This window comes from Kogia breviceps, chromosome 1, assembly GCF_026419965.1.
Source record: "Kogia breviceps isolate mKogBre1 chromosome 1, mKogBre1 haplotype 1, whole genome shotgun sequence".
NCBI classification, from domain to species: domain Eukaryota; kingdom Metazoa; phylum Chordata; class Mammalia; order Artiodactyla; family Physeteridae; genus Kogia; species Kogia breviceps.
In genome coordinates, this window is record NC_081310.1 from 199,442,136 (window position 1) to 199,466,058 (window position 23,923).

Here is a 23,923-nt window from a genome sequence, read left to right on the forward strand (position 1 = left end):
CGTGCCTAACAAATTAATCTAGCAGCAGATTATATTACGAAGAACCATAAATCTTTTCCAAGATAAGCATCTGTCAAGCTGGATTAACAATATCCAACGTACTATGAATTAATTTGCTAAGCCTTATAATGCTGTCCCGGGCATTTAACTTTAGTAATAACAAATGTAATTTGGAAGAAATGGGAACTGGTTTTCTCATCCATGTCTATATAGTAAGTGACGTAGGCAGAGGAGATGACAATAAATGAATGCACCACTAAATTCTATTATGATGATGGCTTGCGAGTTTATTGAGGTAAAACGAATGCTTTGTAAACTGCTCTTGGGCGCCTGGCAAGGAGAAGGTGAATGGCAGGGTCTGTGTGTCTCTAGACCCCAGAAGGGGGCTATGTGGAAGACAGCTGAGGCACAGCCCTGCAGATCCTCTCCCGTGACACCCCAAGCTCACAGCCTCCGTCCCTCCATCCCGGCCCCCGGCCCCTGGCGTTGAGATGGAGCTTGGCTTTGCTTCCACAGATATGTTGCTCTCTAGGGAAGAATCACGCAGAATAAAAACTGCAGTTCTCTTATCCAGGTGAAGGAAGGAAGTAGGTCATGGAACAAAGGCCATCCATTCCATGGAAACCTGTCCAACTACTGACCATACCCTGCCTGCCGGCCGGGATACAAAATCTGGTGCCCACACAGGGTGCAAGGGACAGCATGGCCACCTGGCTGCAGAGGGACCCTGACGAGCACTTCTCTCTGTCCTCTGGGTTCTGTAGAGGATCCGTGTCAGGTCCAAACACTGAGGAAGCGGAGAAGCAAGCCGGGGGTGGAGGAGGCTGCACGGTGTGCCCCCACCCCTTTGGGCTCATGCCCTGGAACTTGCACCCTGTTTTGCAAGTCAGCAAATACTGCTGCTAGTCTAGGATGTGGAGGCACGGACACAGCGTGTAAGCCTGGGAGTCATGGTGGGGCATGGGGCCGTGGCTTGTTCACAGAAGCCAAGGATGCTGGCAGAGGGTGGGAACACAGGGGTCCAGGACTCTGGCTGTCCCCTGGCCGGCCTGAAGCTGGGTACATGCAGGGGGCCTACCAGCGAAGGGACAAGCTTTGGCCTGGGAGATTTTCAAGGGCTGCTCCTTTCGAAGCAATTGGAGGAGTTACAGGAGGAGAAAGAGCTACAAAACAACAACGTTGCAGCGAGATATTCCAAAGCCAAGAAATGCTAGTTGTCTGCACACACCTAGAATGACACGGGCAGAAGAACCAAAGCCATTTGTCTGATCTCCATCCTCCAAATACCTCCTAACCCATCTTCAGGGGCAAGACACCCCCCAACCTGAGTCAGCGCGCGAAGCCTCAGCTAACACCACAGGGAGCTAGCTCCTCCTGATACATGGCCTCAGGCTCTCCTGCTGTTTAAGGTAATTGCTAATTCTAGGCCAGTCTGACAGTTGCCCCTCCTCAGGGTCACTCCCTTGAGGGTTTTTGAAGACGCCACATACCCGGTCTCCATCAGCGGATGTGCCCACATCTAACTCCCAGGCTGGCCCAGGAGCTGAAGCTCTGCCATTCAGGAAGATGTTTCCCTGTGTCTGGTGGGGCTCAGACACCCCTACACAGGCAGGGTGGGTACAGTGCCCGCTTCAGGGCCACCTCTAAGGAGAGACCCTCTCCCTGCTCCCTTCCAGCAGCTAGAAGAGCCTGGCCCTTCCTTGCAGAGCACAACCCAGATCTGCCAGGACATAGACATGTGCAAGTTCACAGACACACAGCGCCCCATCTTCCCGTGAGGGGCTATGGCTTCAGGTTCCCTGCTGGGAAATGAAAAGTCTCACAAAACAGCATTACCCGGGCACAGCTCAGCATCCCTCCTAAGCCACACCCCCACCCCCGAAAATATCCCCCCAACCCAGCCCCAACCAGAAAAGAGGTGGGCGTACCTGAGGTCTCCCCCAGAACCCGCGGGGGCTTGCTGACTTTGCCACTGTCTCTGCTGGGACTGCTGGAAGGCTCCGCCGTGCTTACCCCAACCGGTTTCCCACTCCTGGGGTCCAGGGCCTCAGTGAGCCCCTGAGTCTGCAGCGTCACGGAGGTGGCCGTGGTGGCTGTGGCGGTGGCCGTGGCGGTGGCCACAGCTGTCTTCCGTGTTTGGAAGATGGAGACCGTGGTGGGGCCATAAACGCCTGGAAATGTATTGGATCCCGGGGCCTCCTCCTCCCCCGTGGGCCCCCAGGCAATGAACTCCGTCTCCGTGGTGGGCCTGCTGCCTTGAAAGTCAAAGCTGTTGAAAGCGGGCCCCTGCAGGTGCCTCTTCCCCCGCCGCAGCAGGGCCTGCTGGTCCGTGGGAGCTCCACTGCCCGCCGCAGAGGAGGAGGAGGAGGAGCCCAGGGAAGGGCTGGACTTGGCAGCAGCTGCGGGCTTGGCCGGCCCCGCTTTGGGCCCCAGAGCGGCGGCCACCTCGTCCCTGGGTCTGTGCGCCCGTCGGGCCCGGGGACTCGGCACCTGCCCGTGGCTGTGACCGCGCTCCAAGCGGGGCGGCCGGGGGCTCCACACGGGCGCTGGGACCCGGGCGGGCTGTCCGCTCTTAAAACTCCACAAGCGGGGCGGCCGGTGGGGCAGCCGGGGCAGCAGCCGGAACTCGGGGCCCGGGCCCAGGGACTCACACGCGGGCAGATCCAGGACGAGCTGAAACATGGCTATAACGATCCAAGCATGGCTTCCTAGAGAGCAGCCGGGCCAGCGGGTGAACATGGAACTGCGTGGGAAAGAGAGAAAAGCATCAGTGGCGGGGGCCTCTGCCCGGGGGGGGGGGGACTCTCCACCCCCCACCGGAACGAGGAAACGCTCTTCTTGCAATGCGCGCTAATCTCAGCTTCCAAAGGGGAGTGAAACCCTTCATTAGCTCACTTCAAAGGCCGACTCGAGCGCGGTCTGTTAGCATCTTAGAAGCACGGGCCGAACCGCATGCGCTCAGGACCCGGCTTCACCTCCGAGGAGCGTGCCTGCACGTGGCCGGCTGGGGACAAAGCGTCCGCTTACAGGAGGGAAACCGAGTCTCCACCGCCCCCATCTGTCAGCTGAAGAGACGACCTCACGGGGCTTCCATCCCCGCTTTGCTCTGACCCTTAGTAAAACGGAGGCACCGAGAGGGGAGGAAACGGCAGGGCTGGAATGTGGTCCACACCCTGGGTCCAAGGCCCCGGCACCTCCCTCTAGGTCACAGACGTTCGCGGTCCGAGGTGGGTGGCGCTACGCCTGCAGCCGGCAGAGCCGAGGTGTGGAGGGACGGGGCTTTCAGCCTGTGGGGCTTCACGTGGGGCAGAGTCCCCGCATCTACTGCTCCGGGCCACGCCCCGCGCTCCGCCAACCCCACCCTCTGACGCCTTTTGCATCTCAGTCGAATGTGCCGATTTGAAAGCCGGCTCATGGCCTCAGATGCCGTTGCACAAACGCGGGGAAAGCTGCTGGTTTGTGGCCTCCTCTGGATCTCGCTCAGGAAAAGACGCGCTGCGCAGAGGCTGAAAGTCCATCAGGGCGCCTACTCTGCCCAAGTGCTTTGCTCTGCTGACGTTTTCCTCCCGTGCAGGCGCCCTTGGGGACCCTGTCCTCTGCCTCCGCAGCGCGGGGAGGCTGGGGAGGGCGCACCCGCACGGCCTGGCGAGGACAGAGCACGTGGAGGGTGGGGGGACCCGGGGCCCCGCGCCCTGCCACCGGCCTAGGTACCCTGAGGACCTGGGACGGGTGCCCTTCAAAGTCAGAGCTCGTCAGCAAGGCCACGTCTGCAAATTGACACGAAGCCAGAACTTAGGGACGGTCGCAGGTGGGGGTGGGAGAGCACGTGCGTCGCACTGAGTCGCCGGCCCAGAAACACCGTGGAACCAGGCCTGGGGAAGCGGAGTTTGGCAGGTTTTCTTCCGAGGGTGTCACGTGACTTTAAAAGGGACTGAATTGGTCCGTGTCTGTGTGAGTGTGTCCGCGTGCCTGGGGCTGGCTTCTCCCTCACTGACACTTACGAACGTGCTGCCCCCCCAGCACGTTGAAAGGAAGAAACTTGTATTAATGAGCGCTAATTGCCGAAAAGGACAAATCCTCCAAATAATACGGCCCCAGTGTTTCAATCAGAACGAAAGTGCTTGGCTGCAGAAATTGGGAACTGCTCGTTATGCTAATGCCTCCGCACCGAGAGGCTGCCGGTGCGCGGCTTCTCTGCACCGCCAGCCCCGCGTGGTGCAGGGCCCAGGCCAGCCTCGCCGCACACGGAGATTTAGGTCAGCGCGAGGTGCCCCCGGGCGCACCCCAAGGGCGGCTCCTCTGTGGCCACAGGTGGCTCAGGGAGGGGGATGCTCTAGAAGCTCAAGTTCTCCCACCTCCCTGTGCATTTGGACTCGAGTCCGGCCCTCAGGGAAATGAAATGCTGCTTCCAACAGGTGTGGTGCCTCGGCCCGGAGGGCACCACTGGCCACCATCAGGTACCACAAGGCACTGCTGAGCGCCCCCAGGTCTCACCAGGTTTCACCATGCCCCACCAGGCACCCCCATGCCTCACCATGTCCTCCTAGGCTTCACCAGGTCCCACCACCTCACCAGGCCTAACCGGATCCCGCCAGACCCCACCAGTTACTACCAGGAACCCCAGACCTCACCAGGTATTATCAGGTTTCACCAGGTAGGACCAGGTCCCTCTAGGCACCCCCAGGCCTCACCAGGGCCCCCCTGGTACCACTAGGCCTCAACAGACATCCCCAGGCCTCACCATGTACCCCCAGGCTTCACAGGGCACCACAGGTCTCCCTATACCCCACCACCCCACCAGGTCCCACCATACCCCACCAGTCACCACTAGGCTCCACCAGGTACGACCAGGAACCCTCAGGCCTCCCCAGGTACCTGCAGACTTCACCAGGCCTCACCAGGCACTCGCAGCTACCAGCATCACATCGGGCCTCACCAGGCCCCACCCAGCAGGTAGTACCAGGCTCTGCCAGGCGGGCTGAAGGAACAGCAGTCACACACAAGCCTGCCTGCCTGCAGCCACCTGGAGCAACATGGCCCCAGGAAATGCAAACAGCAGCACCCCCGGAGCCTCTGCCTGCCTGCCCCGCGCAGCTTCACATGCGGGATCTTTCTGCCATTTCCCACCAATCATGAGCTGTAATTGGTTACCATGGAAACCCTTCTTTTTCCACGCCACCCAGCTGTTATGCAGAAAAGCCAAAGCGTGGCAACAGCGGGGAGAGCTAGACTTGTTTTCCCTCTTCAAGTCCATTTTCTTTCTTTTTGAACTGGTAGATTTGTTCACACAGGGAAAGTAAAGAGGCAGGTGAACAGGTCAGGACAGAGGCTCCACCCACACCCAGGAGCCAGGAAATGCAGGGCCTGGGCAGGGGAGCAGAGAGAGACCCTCCCATAGGGAGGTCAGGGGCCGATTCCGTGGCCTGCAGGGGACCCATCACTGGTCTCTCTACGGGGGCCAAAGGCCCCAAACCCTCTGCTCTGTCGCCAGGCCTGCTGCCTCTGTGCGCGGTCTGGACCTTCCTGGACTCCTGTGTGGGATCCCCTGGGGTGAAGACGCATCTTGGTTGTGAGAGGATTCAGCCGCATCTGCGAGGCCCGCGTGAGGGGCAGCCTGTGAGCTCTGTCCTCATCCCTCCAGCTAGTCCTGAAACCAGGCAGGAGCCCAGGAACGCTCTGCAGTGTCCCTCTGACACTGCTAAGCACAGGGCTGGGAAGCCCCCAACTCCACACTCGTTCCATGGTTAAGAGGCTCTTGGAGGACCACTCACAGATCCTCTCACCCAGGAAGGCATCCGCGGTGCCATCAGCCGTTTGTCAAGATGGCTGAGGACCCCACACATCTGCAGGGGAGGCCCTCAGGGCCACTAACCATCAGAGCCAGCAGGTGACACGCCAAGGAGGGCAGAGCGTGGCGCAGGCCGGGTGCGGCCGGCTTCCCCCAAACCCTGGGGCATCCGCAGACGCCTGACGAAGGTGCCACCGCTTCAGCCCCACGAGGATGGCTACAAGCGAACAGAGGGACAATTCCGAGTGCCGGCGAGGATGTGGAAAGACCGGAGGTCTCGGGCATCGTTGGTGGGAATGTGAAACGGTGCGGCCATCAAACAGTTTGGAAGTTCCTCAGAGTGGACCCAGAAATTCCACTCTTGGGTGCAAAAACGCGTACACGCACGTTCGCAGCAGCATTATTCATAACAGAGGAAACTGGAAACAATCTCAGTGTCCGTCAACTGAGGAGTGGGTAAAGAAGGGTGGTCCAGCCCTACAGTGGAACGTTATTTGGAAAGAAGTGCTGATATACATCACCACGTGGATGGGCCCTGAAACCGTCACAAAGAAGCCAGTCACAAAAGGCTACAAGCTGTACGATTCCACTTGCAAAAAATGCCCAGAAGCAGTCAATCCACAGGGATAGAATGTAGATTGGTGGCTGCTGGGAGGTGGGGGGCAGGGGCTTAGGGAGTGACTGCTAACAGTCACAGGGCTTCCTTTAGGGGTGATAAGAGTGTTCCGGAAGTGATGGTGGGGACAGTTGCACAACCTTGTGAATACATTAAAACCACGGACCTCTACACTTCAAAGACGTGGATGTTAGGGTATGTAGTTTGGATCTGAAGAGGTGGATGTGCGCTGGGGTAGTGGGTAGACAGACTTGGGGCACATTGCATTGCGTCCTTATCCTGTTCTCTGTCCCTGGCAGGTGGGAGGAAAGAAAGGATGCTGGGGCCGGCGGCGGCCTTGGCAATGGACGTGCAGTGGAGACTTTAGATTTGTCCACACGATCCTTGCTCGAGGGCCCGGCTGCCGCGTCTACACCCTGTGACAGACGGGCCCCGGATGTCTGCCCCTCGGCAGCACCCCAGCCTAGACTTTCAAATGAAGAACAAAAGCCCCCAGCCACCCCCACCCGATTGCTCCCAAATTGGGAACCTCTTCGTCCCACTTTATTTTCCAGTTGGCAGCCTTTTTGCTTCTCTCCCTTTTAAATTTTTATTGAAATATTTTTTTTCCCCGAGAACAGTGTAATAAGATTCAGCAAATTGAGATTCAATTTGATACCTTCTGTATATTTTCTTCACTGAAGAAAATCACTGTCAATTAAGGGAGACAAAGACATCTCTTCCACTTAAGGGTGCGCTTTTCTCTGAGCAAGGAGTTTGCAGGGCTGCCTTCTGCAAGCAGCTGGTATCCACTTGCCAGAGCACTGGGGCTGGGCCAGAAGTTTATGCAGGAGTCTGCACGGCCCAGAGGCCATCCCGGAGTCTCCAAGACGGGGCAGAGCCTGAGCCGTATCTGACAGGTGGCCAGCCTGTCTCAGCCCTCCCACTAGCAGCGACAAGCACCCCATGTACAACGCCAGCACTGTATGACTGAGGAAGACCCCCACCCGTGATGTCTCTCTTGGGCTTGCCAGCAGCTTGTCTGGGGGACAAGCCACAGTGGGAACAATTCTGTTTGAGGCTGGCCTCAGCATGGGCTTGTTGCTTCCACTCCGCAAGCCCCAGGTTCCCATCCTTATACGAGATGGTTGGAGCAGGTGGCACTGAGGTCTCCTCATCTTCTAAGGAGAACCGTGCATCTGTGATCAATAACGGACAGGGTAGCGCCTGAAATGAGTCCGAGGATGCAGGTGGGACAGACACAGATGTGCTTCCTCCAGCACAGAGCTCTGGGGGAGTCGGTGTTCCTATGTGGACGGGGGGGTTGGTGAACCCCCTGCAGACGTGGGCATCCCTTCACCTGGGGCCCCTGCTGAGTCTGCCTGCCCTCCTCAGCATGACCCTGTGTCCCTACTTCTGTTGGTTTCTTTGTTTAAATGAGTTTTTCTTTTTAGAGCAGTTTCTTAGATTCACAGAAAAATTGCACCAGGGCACCGAGAGGTCCTGTGTACTCTTCTCCCGGATGCCTCGATGTGAACATCCTACATCATCATGGCGAATTTGTCAAAACTAAGGGAAAACACGGGTCCGTGATCATGAACCAAATTCCATACTGTATTAGGGTTTCACCAGTTTCTCCCCCAGCATCACACATGACATTAGTCATCACGTCTCCTCTGGGCTGTGGTGGAGGCTCGGACTTGCCTTCTTTCGATGACCTTGACGGTGCTGAGGAGGACAGATCAGGTAGTTTGTAGGCTGTCTCTCTACTGGGACTTGTCTGGTGTTTTTCTCCTGGTTAGACTGGGGTGATGGGTTCTTGGGAGGAACTTCAGAGGTGCAGCCCTCCTGTCCCATGGTATCGGGGTGCCTGATGTCAACACCACCCACCTCTGCTGATGACCTCAGCCACCCGTGGTGTCCTGTCTGCCGGCCGCCTCCACTGAAAAGTGATGACCCTCCCCTTCTGCACGCTCATCTTAGGAAGCAGGACCCCAAGCACAGCACACACTCTGGGGGGAAAACCCACTTGGTTTTTAACTCCTCAAAGCTCACCAGTTTTGCAGTCAAGCCACGGGATGGGACAAATCTAAGGAAGCCACTGTCCCAGACGAAGAGGATGGTGGGTGACAGGCGGGACTTTCCCTTCCTTTAAAACCTACGCTCCAAGTGAGTTCGGGGTGTGGGCCGGCAGCGAGAAGCTGGGGTGCTCCAGCCGTGGGATGTCCACTCAGGGAGCTAGAGGGAAGAAGTCATGAGATTTGCTCTCAGGACGTTCAGAGATACCCCCTCTCCCAGAGCCTGACGGAGTGATGCTGCTCTTCGCGAAGACCAGAGACCAAGGGGCGGCAGGCGTGGGGTCCGGGATGGATGGAGGAGGCAGCAAGCCTTCTGAGGACAAATCCTGGACCCCAAAGCCGTGACTAAGGGGAGACGGCGGCCACACTCAACTCTGACCTTTGGGCAAAGTGAAACTCCCAGCAGGTGAGCCTTTGTTTCACCACCACGTCTTCTCCTGACAGAAGGCACACACCCCACCAGGAAGAGACATTCGGTCCTAGGTGAGAAGGGAGAGCTTGGTGCCCAGTGGGGGAAGGTCCTGGAATCCCTGATTCCGTGTCGCCCCAAGGTCTCTGCCCTGGAGAGGGCGGGACGTGGCCTTCCAACACCATGAGATATCCATCTCCCCCGACCCTCCGTACAGGACCCTCTGGTGCCCAGGAGCGCTCGGGGGGCCTCCTTCCAACCCGTGTCCCTCAGCCCCCCATCGCCAACAGGACAGCGCGGCAGGGTCTCCGGCTACGCTTCAGGAGCGGAGACCCGCCCTTGACTCTCACGGACACAGGTGGCTCGGCCCCTATCCCCCAGCACCAGCTCAGGAAGGGGGCAGAGCACGTGCTTTCTTCTGGAAAGCAGTAACTGGTTCAATTTTCCTAGTGAGACAAACGCAGCTGTGAATCGCTCGAATGGTGTTCCCAGCCCGATGTCACTGTGATGTCCTGTAGGAGCAGCTCCACACTTGGCCCCAGGTCTCGCGGGGATTAAAGCCTCCCTCCCTTTCCGGAAAGGCGCTCTGGGCACCTAGGTTTGGGTCATCCGTGGCCCCAGTGGATGTCGTGCGCACACGTGGTTTCTGACACGGAGAAGGAAGAGCTCAGGAAAGAAACCTCTAACATGACCAGATGTCCTGGCTTCTCTCCTTCTTGGAACATGGGGTGAGCCCCGGGGGCTGGGGTCCTCCCGACACCCTCCTACTCCTGGGCGCCTCGCAGTGGGTGAAGCACAGGGAAGCCGGTCTCCTGACGGACCCCTTTGTCCTGCAGCATCTGTGGGTGGGTGTCTTCATCCCAAACCCTCATCACCCAGGTGTGGACAGCAGGAGGCCCACAAATGAAGGGGCCTGGCTGGGGTCACCACGAGTCCAGGGCTCAGGGACTTAGGATCTCTGTGCTCAGAAACTAGGCCCCAACACCCCTAGACCCGCGGGGCCAGGGACACACTAGAAAAAGCAGAGCAAGGACAAACCCCCTATAACTTGTAACCACGGGGACTCCTCTCCCTGGACAGTCTGCACAGAGGCTCCGCCCACGGGGAGGCGGCTGGGTGGGTGCTGGACCTGAGCAGGTGGGATCCACGCCCCTCCCAACCTCATCCAGCCGTCAGGGCCCTGCAGGTCCCAGGGAATTACTTCACAAGCGCTTGCAGAAGACGATAAGCCCTGGCATGTCAGTGGCGCTGCACGGTCCACACAGTGCATTCACGCCATCGGTGCTCGCACGGGGGGAGTCATGTCCCCACAGAAGGTTCGGCAGGTCTGGAGACATTCCTGGTTGTCAGCAGCTGGGGATGGAGGCCCTGCTGCTGGCGTCTAGTGGCCAGAGGCCAGGGAGGCTGCAAAACATCTATGTGCACAGGACAGGCCTCCACGAAGACTTATCCAGCCCCAAAGGTCCACAGGGCTGAAGCCAGGAAACACTCTTGCACACGGACGGTCTGCTCCTCCTGGGGCCTGGTGAGGTGGGAATGACCATCTTTCTCCCCAGGAGGAGAGAGACTTGGAGAGGACTAATCCACACAGTCTCCAGAAGCGGCCTTGTGTGGTGGGGACCTCAGGGGCTCAGGGCCGGCTACCTGACTTCCAGCCTGCTAGCCGCGTGAGCTTGGGCGATCAGTGGAACCTCTCTGAGCCTCAGTTTCCCCATCTGTAAAATGGGGTGAACATGGGTAGCCACACCACAGTGTGTCACGGGGACTCCATGGTGAGTGCTTTAGGCTCGGCCCCCAGCCGTGGTCCCTCCGCTCCCCCTGTGGCTGTGGATGGCACCCAGAGGCCCATCTTCCTTCCCCGGGAGCTCCAGAGTGGGGCGTCTGCAGAACTCGGAGCACGGGGGCTGGTGCACACAGGCTTCACAGGTGCTTGGAGGAGACTGAAGGATAGCAACGTGCTGGCATTCTGGTTGCCTGGGCAACGCGCCCGCAAGCATTCCGGAGGAGTGAAGTGGTGACAAGCGGTGGGTGGGTAGCCCTGTGGGTGGGAACGCTCTCTCCCCGGGAGAGGGGAGCAGGGCTCCTGCGTGTCTGATGCTACAGCCCCTGCCGAGGTGGCCAGGTCCCCACTGCCCTCTTGCAGCCCTGCTGCTGCGGGACAGCAGGCAGGCCATCCAGGAACGGCAGTCCCCAGCCACCCAAGTGCCCCCAGCCCAGCTGGTCCTCTCGGAGGCTCAGCTACTGACCCCCCAACATGGTGTCTCTTCCCTCTCTGGGCAGCACCCAGGATGTGAGCAGCAGCTGCCCCAGCGGCTGGGCAGCCTCCTCGGGTCTGCCAGCCCGCCTTGCCAGCTACCCTGGGCCATCCCTCCCATGCTTCCTCTGCAGGTGGGGGCAAAGGTCTGAGACAGGCCCCCAGCATGAGCTGGTCCATCCCGGGGTCAAGCCTGTCTTCTCCATATCTCTCTGGGCAAAGGCAAACAGACATGAGCTGGGTGAGAAACCGCCCCCACCAACCAAAGCCAACTCAGAACAAGGTCTAGAAGACCCTGGAAAGGCAGAGTCAGTTCTGCAAATTCCCGCCAGTGATTCTCAGCCCAGGCCTCACATGAGAACCACCTGGTTGGAGGAAAGGATGGTTACAAAACTCTGAGCCTCAGCTCCACCGCGGCAGACCCACTAATCAGCATCTTTGGGGAGGAGACCCAGCATCAGCAACGTTTTAGGAAGCTCGCCAGAGGCATCCACGGCTGAGAGCCGAGGAACGTCTCCTGTTCCTCACTGGGACCCAGTTTAATCCTATTTTATGTCCATTTTTAACAAGAGATATAGGATGGGTTCGGCGGGGCAGAACGGATGCTGTAGACCAGTGACCCTTCAGCACACAGGTCCCGGGTACCATGTGCCAGGACTGTCAGGCCGGAGAGATGCTCACGGGAAAGTTCTTACACAATCACGTGAAGAGATAAGGGCCACGGCACAAATGCATATTTATGGAAACAGAGCTGATCATGGACTTCACTGGGTGCTTTGGAAGCTGGCATCATTTACTCTCGAGTCCACTGTTTAGGGACAAGGCTATCAGTAACGAGCCGTCTATCACCAGGAGCGCTGTCTGAGATTACACGGAATGTTCTCTACGGGGAATGCATGTTTCCCAGAGCCAGAGAGGCGATGGGACAGTTCTCAAAACCTGAAACCTTGGAGGAACGCATCCTTCCCAGAACCAACTTCCCTCCGGGGCTGAATATTTATCTCCTTCAGCATCAGCTGAAGGAAAGAGCCGAACAGAGCTGATCATGGACAGAAAGGGCAGAGCAGGTGCCAGAACCATCCCCCACACGGACCAAGCACCAGCTCTGCGCGGGGCTCTGGGCTTAGCGCTCGACACGAATTGTCTCACGCTGCTTGCACGGTAAGCCTCTGAGAAAAACGGCTGTTACTCTCATCTTGCAGAAGAAAAAAAAAGCACAAAAATAGTAGCTGTGTTTTTCTCTGGAAAGAAGTCTCTTAAAAATACAACTGGAAGCAGCTGATGCTGAAGGAGATAAATATTCAGCCCCGGAGGGAAGTTGGTTCTGGGAAGGATGCGTTCCTCCGAGGTTTCAGGTGTTGAGAACTGTCCCATCGCCTCTCTGGCGCTGGGAAACATGCATTCCCCGTAGAGAACATTCCGTGTAATCTCAGACAGTGCTCCTGGTGATAGACGGCTCGTTACTGATAGCCTTGTCCCTAAACAGTGGACTCGAGAGTAAATGATGCCAGCTTCCAAAGCCCCCAATGAAGCTCCTTTTTCTCACGGGGAAATATATATTTTAGTTGTGTTGCTATTGTTACATCATATTTACGAAGCTCATTACACGTGCCTGGCACTTTGTAAGCCAACCAAGAAGAGTGGAGAACAGTGGAGGCACCGCTGCTTCTCAGAGCCTCAGAAGCAGGGCTGTCGTGGGATCTGCAGGGATAACGAAATGATGCCCTGACGGAGGCGAGGAGGGCGGGGCATAGGGAAGGAAGAGCAGGATGGCTGAGGGAGAGCTGTGGGGTCAGGCGGATTTGGGCCAAAAGCCCAGCTCCATCGCCCGCTCACCCAGTGTATGGGATGGGGCAGGTGCCTTCACCTCCTCTGGGCACTGTCTCCTGAGGTGCTCATGTGCTCCTCTTGTGCAAAGCGGAAGGGGCCGGGGGGGTGTGTGACAATGACAAGATGCTGGCAGAGCTCTCGGCAAAGGGCCCAGCTACGTGGCTTAGGGGTCAAGAGGAGGCTGGACTCACACCACAGGAGGCGAAGGCAGAGGAGCTGTGTGTCCAGGGACAAAGAGTGGTGGACCTCCAGAGGAGCCCCAGGGACTAGCTCAGGCTGTGACCCCCTAGTTCTCTCCAGTGGTCTCCAGGCCAACCATGCCCATCTCTGACCTCCAGAACCCCCTTAGGGAAAGCTGGGGCCACTGCTCAGAGGGGCTCAGTGTGGCTGAAGCGTGGTGGGTCCTTGAATATCAGAAGATAAACCCCGAGGAAGACAAAATCGATAGTTTAAGAGTTTGGAGCGGGCGTTATGAAGGAGGTGCAATTACAGAAGAACCTGGAGAGGTCCGGAACCTCGCAGGAGGCTCCGGTGTTGGACCAGGAGCATCACACAGAGGAAGGATGCCAACAGTCAGGCAGCTGCGGAGGGTCCCCTGCAGCCGATGGGGGTGGGGGGAGGGCAGATGACCTTGAAGGTCCTCCTGAGTCTGTGAAGGGAAGATTGCAGGGAGGAGGGAGAAGGAGGGCCCTCCTCACGCAGTCAAAAGCAGACCCAGCCCACTTGAGGGGACCCGGGGAGCCCAGTCCACAGGCAGCAGTCTCCACGCCTGGCTGCAGCCACGCTACCATCCTCAGTGTTTAGTACCTGAGTGTAAATGAGGCTGAGGTGAAACGGGGCCTTTGCAGGGGATGGAGGGACCCATACGGTGGCCTGCATGGGGTACAGGGTCCTGAGAGGGGGCCTGGGGGGCAGGGGATGGTTGCGTCTGTGGATGGGGGAGAACGAAAATGGTAACGTGGAAACGAGCCGGCCCTGCCGCAAGTCCATGAGGTCATCTGTGCAAATCCTACAACGTTAGGTCACGGTTCTGTCTCCACTACAGCAAGTTCCTGTGTCCCCATCAGGAGGCCACTTGCCAAGAACAGAGGCTCTGCTGCCGATACCCCACCCTTGCCCAACCCCACCGAGAGGGGGAGAGCCTAGACCCAAGTCTCACTGGGCTGCGGGCGAGGCCACGGGAAGTGCCGGGCGTGATGGTGGACAGCCAGGAGCCGAGCCTGGGCCAGCCCCCCGGTCCCCGTTGGGCTGGCCGTTTACCCCAACCACACCCCACTCCGCCACCTTACCCACGAGGGGATGTACGTTTCAGAGGTGTCGGCGCACCTGCCCCAGGTAACCAGCCAGTGGGCGGTGCCTTGGGGACCTGACCCACGCCTGCAGGACTCGAGCCCACACTGCAGCCGCCTGGCCTCACCTCCCCCAGGGCCCGGGTGCAGAGTGAGGAGGCCAGGCTCCAGCCTACCGCGCGGGAAGACAGAGCCGGGGCACATCCTGCCTGACGGACGCCTCCGCTCTAACCGCCGCCATCCACAGCTTCCCAGCCTCAGCTTGAACACTAAGGGTGACGGGGAACTCACTACCTCCACGGAGCACTGAGCGGGTGTAGGACGGGGGCTTGGGCAGAGAGCCTCCCCGGGTCATTTCCACCTCCCACCCCAGCTGTCCTGCTGGGAATCAGGACTCATCCAACCCCCGAGAGGCACTCCACGTGCAGGCCACACGAGCCTGGACCACACACGCACGCCCATGGACACACACAGACACACACGGACACACAGGTGAACACGCGTCCCCAGCCATCCCTTTTCCAGTTCACCCCATGTCCCTTCCTGTGGCCCAGCTGTGAAACCCGCCATCCCGGGTTTCTCGCCTGAATCTCCAAGTCGAGTGTCCAGAGCTCGGCTGCAAACACAATTTGGCATAAAGCTGATGGGGCAGCCACCACTGGCAAAGGGGACAAAACAGTCTTTGGGGAAATTCTTCCCGGAAGAACCCAGCAGAGCTGAGTGTCGAGATTGGCAGAGGGGCTCTGCCATCACCAGCTGTTTACCGCCGCCCCGCAAGCAAAGTCTCCTCTTGGGGTCAACCTGCCCCCTCCCCGAGGAGGGGAGGCCGAACTGTGTGCCCCCCCCCCAGATTCATACATTGAAGTCCTGACCCCAGTATCTCAGAATGTGACTGTGTTTGGAGATGTGATCTTTAAAGAGGTAATTAAGGTAAAACGAAGTTATAGGTGTGTGATCTTAATTCTACTTGACTCCTGTCCTCAGAAGAGAGATCAGGACACAGACACACACAGAGGGACAGCCATATAGAGACACGGGGAGACGACAGCCATCTACACGTCGAGGAGAGAGGCTTCAGGAGAGCCAGCCCCGCCCAACCCTCCAGGGCTGGGAGAGGACAAAGGTCTGTGGTGGCTGTTATGGCGGCCTGAGCTGACCAGGACAGGGACCCCTCTCTATGTGCTCCCGCCCGGAGGGCTCAGAGCTCAGTGCCTGCGGCGGGTCCTCCTTGTCCCTCTCTCCTGGGGACCCAGCACCACGGTTCCAGATACTGTCCCTGCAGGGGTCACTCATAAGCACAGCCCCACCTCACAGATCTGGACTCAGTCCAGCCCCTGCTAAGCCCCCGCCCACCCCAAAACTGCACACCCATCAGCGCAGCCAGGGGGCACCGCCGTTCACCAGGTAGCACAGCCAGAACTCTGCCCCGAGAGCACGCCGCCCCTCCCGCCCACCAAACGTGTGTTCAGCGGGTCCTGCCCGTCCCTCCCTCCCACGCAGGGGTTCTCAGCTTCCGCACAGGGACATCTGGGCTGGACCACTGTTTGTGGGAGGAGCTGTCCCGGGCACTGCAGGACGTCTGGAGGCACTGCTGTCCTCTATCCAGAAGATGCAAATGGCACCCCAAAGGTGTGACAAGCATTCTTGACATGGTCACATGTGCCCTGGGGTCGCAAGTGCCTAGGTACCAGGTAGGCAACAACTCCCTCTCTCGGTTCCCCGGCGCCCAGAGCACGTGTGGCCAGCCTCATTTGGAGAACGAAGGGCCCCTTTGCAGCTGGTGGGAGTGGGGGCCCTGGCGCTTCTGAGGGTGTCCTCTGGGCCGTCTCCTCCCCACCACCTTGAGGAAGCCGTCCACGACTACCTCTCACCTTCCTCTCTCCCGAGGTTCCTCTGAAGCTCAGAGCCCATCTCCCCCAGTGCCTGACCATGGCAGCCGGTGACCACGGCCTGCCCCACAGCCCCACCCCGTCAAGCGGGTCTCAGCACCCCGGCAGCGTCACAGACGCTTCTTGGGTTTCTTCAGACGCTTTCCCCCCACGAAATGGGGGAGGAACGTGACCCCACCGAGCTGCCAGAGTCGTGATGAGGGAGGGAAACTGCAGCCTGAGGCGGACGCTTATTGAATTGGATTCTTAATTAATATTAGTTACGCTTTAGTACTAATGCTAACGGGGCTTGTTAGTTTTTGTTTTTATCCAATTATTGCACAACCCTTGATTACACAGCTACGGTGATGGACACTGGGGATCTGGAAACAAAGAGAGTGTCCCCACCCTCTCTGATCAGTGCACACCTTAGGGCCTGGCTCACAAATGCACGTTCATTCATTCATTCATTCATTCATTCAGGGAGCAAACAAATAAATGAATGGATGAATGAATCAGGAGCTCGCAGTCAGTCCACTTGGAAAAACAAGGGTTTTACCTGACAGATAACCCACAGGCAAGGCAGTCAACCTGTTGGGGCAGATTCAGCTCTGTCTGGATGAGCCTGGAGGGCTGCTCAGAGGAGGTGACAGGTCTCTAATGCCATTCGACGTTTACCAGGGAGGAGAGATGAGGAGAACAGAGGGAATGCCGTGGCTTGACCTCTGGGGTCCACTCGGGAAGGCCCAACAGCAGTCAGGAGGGCTGCCAAGGAAAGTGCTGGGGGTTGGGGGCCTCCCAGGACCCGTGTCCTTTCAGGGTGTAGAAAACCCCTCTCAACAGTCACCGAGCACTTCGCCTGGGGCAGGGATGGGGCCGGGCTCTTACATTCACGAGGGACGGATGATGGAGGGACAGCCGGCCTGCCCAGCCTCAGTTTCCTCATCCGCACATTGGGGGGAGGTGACCTTCCGGGTGCACACGGTTCAGACCCTAATGGCCCAGGGGCACCACGGCTCTGCTATCTGCCTCATGGGTGCGGAGGGTGAAGAGATGCAGTTGGCGAGTGATACCTGGAGGAGGACTGGGGGAGACACGTGGAAGCCCTGCAATCCCGGTGAACCCGTGTGGTGGTGGCTCCCGGCCCTGGGGTCCCCGGGATCTGGCTGCGTTTCTGTCGACCAGGAGACCCCCCCTGCTCCCTCGGTTCGTTTTATTCCCAGGCAGCCCTTCCTTGGGACCTGCCCACCAACGCACTGAAAAGTCACCCTGACCGTGCATCGCGCGGACGCACTTCCCTCCAGCGGCCCACGCCCATCGCCGCCCATGCCCATCGCCGCCCAGGTGTGGGTCTGGGGTCAACAGGAGGGAAGGTGCTGAGCGAGGACGCGGAGGAGGGGAGAGGGCAGCGACCCAGGCCCAGGAGAGACGACCCAAGTGCCTGGCAGCCCTCTTCCCAGGAGGGACAAGCGCCAGACATCTCTGGGGCTCACAATCCAGATGAATCAGGAGAGCCGGCACCCCACCTTCCTCCCCGGATCCCCCCTGGCTGGCCCCAGACGGGTGCCCAGTAACTCCCCGGAGCCCTGCTGTGTGCCCCACCCTCTCAGGGCACGTGGGCAGCCGAGGACCGGGGAGGCAGAGGAATCCGTCCACCCGCAGCACCAACCCCTGCTGACCGACCCACACCGTCCACAGACCTGCTGCCCAGAGGGGGGCCAAGGGAGGTGGCCAGTGGGCCCTGCCCAGCTCCAGCCTGAGAAGGACGGGGGAGGGAGGCATGGATGCCGAGAGCGGCTGGACACTCTCAGCCCCGGGCATGCGCCCTGAGGAGGAACAGAGTCGTACAGCCTGGGGACTCTCCCCTCCCACCAGACATGGTTCAAGGACCTCGAGTGTCCAGAGAACTTGCAAAGTCCCATTTCTCCTTGTGGACTGTGCAGCCCTGGGCAATGGTTTAAGCTCTCAGCGTCCCCACCTGTAAAACGGACAGAATGCCTTCGGTGAGGAGTAAATGAAACAAGGTCAATCTGGGACCTGGCCTGGGCATATGCTCCATAAATGGGGAGGAGCCTGCCTCTATCAACCAGGACTGCGTCCAGCGCCCGCCAGGCCCGCTGGTGCAAATGCAAAGAAACAGGGCCGTCCTGCCCCCGGGGGCCTCCTTGGGGTGCCCGGGGCAGCTCCAGGTTGCAGATCCCTGAGGATGAGAGGATGCAGCCACGAAGGCAGCCGATGGCTGCTCGCTGGACCCCCATCCTTAAAACAAGAGGTCATACCCATCATAAAGGGCTGGAAAGCTCTGGACACCTTTGCAGACACAGCTCAGCACCCCGGACCCCAGAGGTGAGGGCAGGGTAGTGGCCAGCCCTGCCCAGGGAACAATGACAGGGGCCGGAGCCTGGAAAACCGCCTGTGGGGTCTTGCTGGGTACAGTCCCTCCTCGGGCCTCCCAGAGGAATTTGGGCACACTTCTGTCCTTGGGCAGTGGGGAGGCCCCCCCTTGACTCTGTCCTCCTCCAGGGAAGGGCCGGGTCCTGTCTGTCTCTGTCAGGCAGCAGGAAATATATCCGTGAGCCCTCTTCCCAGGAGGGACAAAGCGCCAGACATCTCTGGGGCTCACAATCCAGATGAATCAGGAGAGCCGGCACCCTACCTTCCTCCCCGGATCCCCCTTGGGCAGTGGGGAGGGCGATCCACTGGGTGCCACCTGTGCCCAGAGCTGGGGAGGTTCTGTGTTACAACCTGGGGCAGCGGTGAAAGCCGGATGCTGCCCTCGGGCCAGGCAGCCCCCCTGAGGCAGGCACCCCTCTTCTCATTCGAAGGAAAGGAAGAACAAAGCTCTTCTCTGACCTGCCTCTGCCAGGGCTCCCATCCCACCCCCCCACAGGGATGCTGCCGCCAGCCCCGTTTCTCCGTACCCCCTCCACCCTTCGCAGCTGCCCTCCGCGGAAGCCCGGCGCTTTGCTGCACGGAAAGCACACGGTCCTTCACGCCAACGCTGGACCCTCACAGCCCGATCACGTCTCAAGACTGAGGACACTGAAGCTGGAAATCCAGACTCATCCAGGTGCAGCCCCCTGAAAGGAGCAAATCCAAACCCCAGGTCTCGGGGGCCCTGTCCTCATCCTGCATCCTGGTAGCTTCCGGCCGCCACCCCTTTCAAAGGGAATCTACCGGACGGTCTTCGGTGATGGAGGGTCTGGTCCTCACCCTGCCGCATGCGCGGAATCTGCCGGGAACACCCTCTACCTTCTGTAGGGAAGGCAGCCTGGGCCTCTGGTCCAGCCTCCACCCACTCCCGGGGGCTCTGCCAGGCACCACTGTCATCAGCTCGGAAGGTTAGGTATTTCAGGTGTAACAGGCTGCTGGTTTGGCGGTTAATCGAGCCATCCTTTGGCAAAAGGGCACACAATTTAACCGCCTCGATCAGTTGGATTCATACTGGGAGTGCTGTTCTGGTTTATCGGGAACTGTGTCTGAAAACCTCTCTGGGCCAGAAGGGTATCGGGGTGCTTCTCTCTCTCTTTACTCTGCCAGGAGCTGTTCTGGACACCCCGTTCCCTCTGCGTGGTCTCGGGAACACCCCACGGAGAACAGAGAGTGTCCTGGACCAGGGCCACTGTGCCAGGTCAGCCAGGAGGCCTAGTCTCCCCCAGACAGGTGGGGTGACAGAGGACTGGGACCTCGTCTCCCACCCTACTCGCCAGAGAGCCTCAGGCTCCCGTGGGCCTGAGGCCCAGCGAGTCTCTCCTCCCCCGATGGGTACGTGCCGCCTGCGCGCCCGCTCTGGGTGGGGGTCCTCGGAGCCTGCGGTGCCTCTGTGCCTCGGTCTCCCCACCTGCGGAGGGGAATGACGCTCTCGGGGACGTCCCTGCACTTTGGGAGTTGATGTGATCCCAGTACGCAGGTCACCTCCGCAGCGAGGAAAACGAGAGAAAGCATCGGATCGGGGCTCTTTTTTGCCCCCAGAATCCAATCCTATTCTCAAGTTAATCACCTGTTTGTTTTTAAGTGAGACGCTACACCTTGATTGTTTTCACTAAATAAGTCTGTGTTTGGATGTATTTTTAAATTTCCCACGTGTTGCATTTCACCTAAGGACATCTCTCTCTCCCTCTCTCTGTCTCTCTCTCCCGCTCTGTCTGTCTCCCTCCTTTCCTCCCCCCCTCCTCTCCTTTTTGGACCCACAGTCCACCGACAAGCTAACAGACACCAGCCAGACCAGCTCCCTGTTGGACCCTCCCGGGCCTCGGCCAGCACGTGCCTCCGAGACCCGGGCACGCTGGGCTGGCCCAAGGCCTGAGCGGACCCTGGAGGGACCACCTCCTCAGAGCCTGAGAGTGATACAGGGGTTGCGCGGCCACGCCGCCCCTCCCCCCATGCGTATGTGGTCTCTCCGAGAGCACGTGACGCTCCCACGGCTCGGCCAACACCCGGGCCGCACGCCATCGACCCCCAACCAGTCTCCGCGTGTCCCGCATCCGACCCTACGGGTCTCGCGAGGCCGCTCTCGGGACGCCTCTCCAGCCTCGTCCAGCAGAGCCCAGCCCCACCGCCCCTTTCCCGTCCTCGCCACCGCTCCTGCATCCTCGGGCCTAGGCGTGAATGCCTCTTCCTCCGAATGCCCTCCTGCATCCCCGGGAGAGGCCGGGCCCAGAGAAACCTTCTCGAGGCACAGCCCTCCTCAGTACCCACTTAGAGCGCATCCCTTCTCTTGGCCGGGGGCCCCTGAGGCTCTGGGCTCTGTCCTGGTCTGTACCCCAGCCCCCCCGATGCCCAGCACACAAGCATCAGGTGGGCGGATGGACGGACGGATGGAAGGACGGATGGATGGATGGTCCCTCTGCGGGGGGCCTCCCTCTGTTTTCTGTCTGCACGGACCACCCAGGCCCTGGGGCTGAATGACGGCCCCCTTCTCTGAACGAGAGCCCCGTTCATCGCATAATTCAGTTCCGCATTTCACAGCCGTGGCCCAGGTGGTTATAATCCACACATGAACGTCCTCTTTTCTTAAAGAGGCCTTAGTTACGGAGGACAGAAACTCCTGCTATCACGCCTTCAAACTTTGTCCACTCTCTGCCCAACCTGGTACCATTTAACCCTTGACCCCCACCGTCCGCTGATAAACGCAGATAAGATGTTAGGCCCTGCATTTCCAATCAAAAAGGAAACCAAGACCCACGTCCACCACATAAACCCCAGGGGTCCCGGCGCCCACCCGGAGCTGCCCCTGCCCAGGCTGGCCTCACACGGGGCACGACGTGTTATGGCTGGATTGGTGCGTTGAGGCTGACGGAAGGTGCGCCGGTGTTTCTATACTTTTCCACGTTGGGTTTAAGGGAAACCTATTTCTGAATTTCAGCTGAGACAGCAGATGATTTGGGGAGAGACTGCAGAAACGATCCATGGCTTCCCCCAGTTCCCCCAGGATTCTGCTATACGGTGAGCGCCCACATGGATTCCATGAGGTTTTCAAGCACTCCATCCTACATTCTCACTCTGATTGTGGCTCTAAAAGTCAAATACTTTTCTGTTTGTGGAGTGGATTCTACAAAGAGAGAGAGAAGAGACACAGACAGACGTCCATCAGTCTTTCAGGAAGAAGATGCCATGCTAAAGGCTCTGGAGGGAGGGACCGGGGCTCCTGGGTCTTGTCGCCATCCATGTTCTTGGTCCTGACACACCCGGGGTGGGGGCTTCCTAGCAGGGGACCTGGTTCACGGATGACAGGCAGCTGCCCTGATCAGCTCAGCCCAGGGAGTGGGCAGCAAGGATACCTGTCCAACTTAGGGACACTACCTCTTGTCTACCCTGATACCTCTGCAGAAGCAGACTACCTCCTGCTTGAACAGAGAAATCCTGAAAGCAGGGCTGATGCAGCCAGTGAGACACACTGAGGGACCACAGGGATCGGTGGCTGCTGGAAGGCCAAGGGGACACACAGACCAAGGGGCCCATCTTGCCCAGAGCCAAAGGCTGTGGCCACTGGTCCTGCCTGCTGCTGGAAAGAGCAGACAAAACGTTCCAGAAGGATGGTCTGTCCGCGTTCGCATCTAAGTGAGTCTCCTCTTTCATCTGCAGGCTTTGAGGAGGGCAGAAGAGCGGCGAGGGGATACATTCCTACTGGTGCCTCCTGACCAGAAAGGCCCAGTGGGGAGCTGGCCTGCTCCTCCAGCATCGGTGAGGGATCTATAGGGCGATTGGGGTTCATCACTTCGCCTACTTACTGAGGCTGAATAACTATGCGTGGGGCACTCTTTTGGAGATGGGGTTATGCTGGGGGCACAAAGGAATTAAGGGTTCCCACTCTCAGGGAAGAAAGAAATCTTGACCCCAGCCCTGCTCAAGGCTCCAGGTGTGGGGAAGGGAGGCGGTCCTCGAGGTAGGAATCTGGCCCGTGAAGCCCAACAGCCCTGGGCTGAAGGCCGGCTCAGCTGCTCGCTTCCTGGGCCAACCACACAGCCTCCATGCATCTGTCCCTCTGTGAGCCTCAATGTCCTCGCCTGTCAGTTGCAAAGGACAGAAAGTTCCTGGTAGGGTTTCAGAAAGAACAGGGGCGATGGATGCAATGTCTCCAGCACACAGCAGGAGCTCAGTGTGACAGGGCTGCTGCAGAGGCTGAACGGTGCTCCCCCAAAAGAGATGTCCGCCTCCCGACACCCCGAACCTGAGCATGTGGCCGTATTTGGAAAAGGAGTCCTTGCAGATGTGATAAGTTAAAGACCTGGAGATGAGGTCATCCTGGACTAGCTGGGTGGACCCTAAATACAGTGACAAGTATCCTCGTAAGAGAAAGGCAGCAGGAGACTTGGGGTGAGGAGGAGAAGGCCATGTGGAGGTGGAGGGACATGACCACCAGCCCAGGAATGCACGGGACCACCGGGAGCCGGAAGAGGCCGGAAGGATCTCCCTTAGAGCCTCTGGAGGGAGCACGGCCCTGCACACAACTTGATTTCAGACCTCTGGCCTCTAGAACTGGGAGAGGATATATTTCTGTTGTTCTGAGCTCCTTAGTTCTGCGGTTATAGCAGCCCCAGGACACTCACACAGGTGTGATCACTTGATAAGGGGGCACTGAACGGAGGAGACACTCCCTAGCAAGAGTTTTAAGGAGGAAGTAAACACGAGGCTAAATTGTTTCATCACTTCAGCAACTATCAACCGTCAGCTACCTGACACGTGCTTTTGGGGTAAAGACCCCAGAGGGGCAGAAAAGGTCCTGAGATCCAGGCTACAGTTTGGGTTTCCCTGGGAAAACAGGAGGCGATCCCTGGAGAGGGGTTCTATCAAATGTGGTGTGTGTTTCAATGGCTGCCTGGGTCCCTGTGTCTGTCACCTGACCCTTCCTGCCATCTCCAGCCTGGCAGAGGTTGCAATAACCAAGCAAACAGACCTTCAGCCCTGTAGCCTCAGGTTGACCAGATGGCTGATGGAGGGCCACCCACAGCACCTGCCCCTGCGGTGGGGGGAATGCTGGGGTTGGGGGGCAAGGGGAGGCCCCACAGTGCACGTTAAGAAGGCACCAGGGTGCGGTCTTCATCCCGCCTGTCCGTCCCCTGCCTGGGGAGGGGGCTGCAGCCCCGGAGTTCCTGGTGTCGGGAAGGAGCGCCTGCCAGCAGCATCTTGCAGACGGAGATGCCGCGTCTGGTGACTTGTCAGCATTATTAGTTAGCATCGCGGCTGCCACCAAATTGTGAAACACAAATTGTTAGCAGCTTGAAGACCGTTTGCAAATAAACCCCGGCAGCGAGGCATTAAAAGGTCCCCTAAATAAGCATCTTCATGCAAGGCAGTGAGGTGGGAGCTCGT

At 58.9% G+C, this 23,923-nt stretch overlaps 1 protein-coding gene across 6 annotated transcripts in view; it reads right to left on the reverse strand.

The window, feature by feature from the left end:
* AJAP1 (adherens junctions associated protein 1) overlaps nt 1–23,923 on the reverse strand; it is a 128,628-nt gene that overhangs the window by 70,930 nt on the left and 33,775 nt on the right. For 4 of the 6 annotated variants that reach the window (XM_067018718.1, XM_067018708.1, XM_067018702.1 and 1 more), the window contains exon 2: nt 1,929–2,743. In XM_067018718.1, coding sequence (XP_066874819.1) covers nt 1,929–2,743 — 815 coding nt within the window. Of the gene's footprint in view, nt 1–1,928; nt 2,744–4,875; nt 4,990–23,923 lie in introns of those variants that run through there. The other 2 variants (XM_067018727.1, XM_059063782.2) reach the window with 2 other exon arrangements.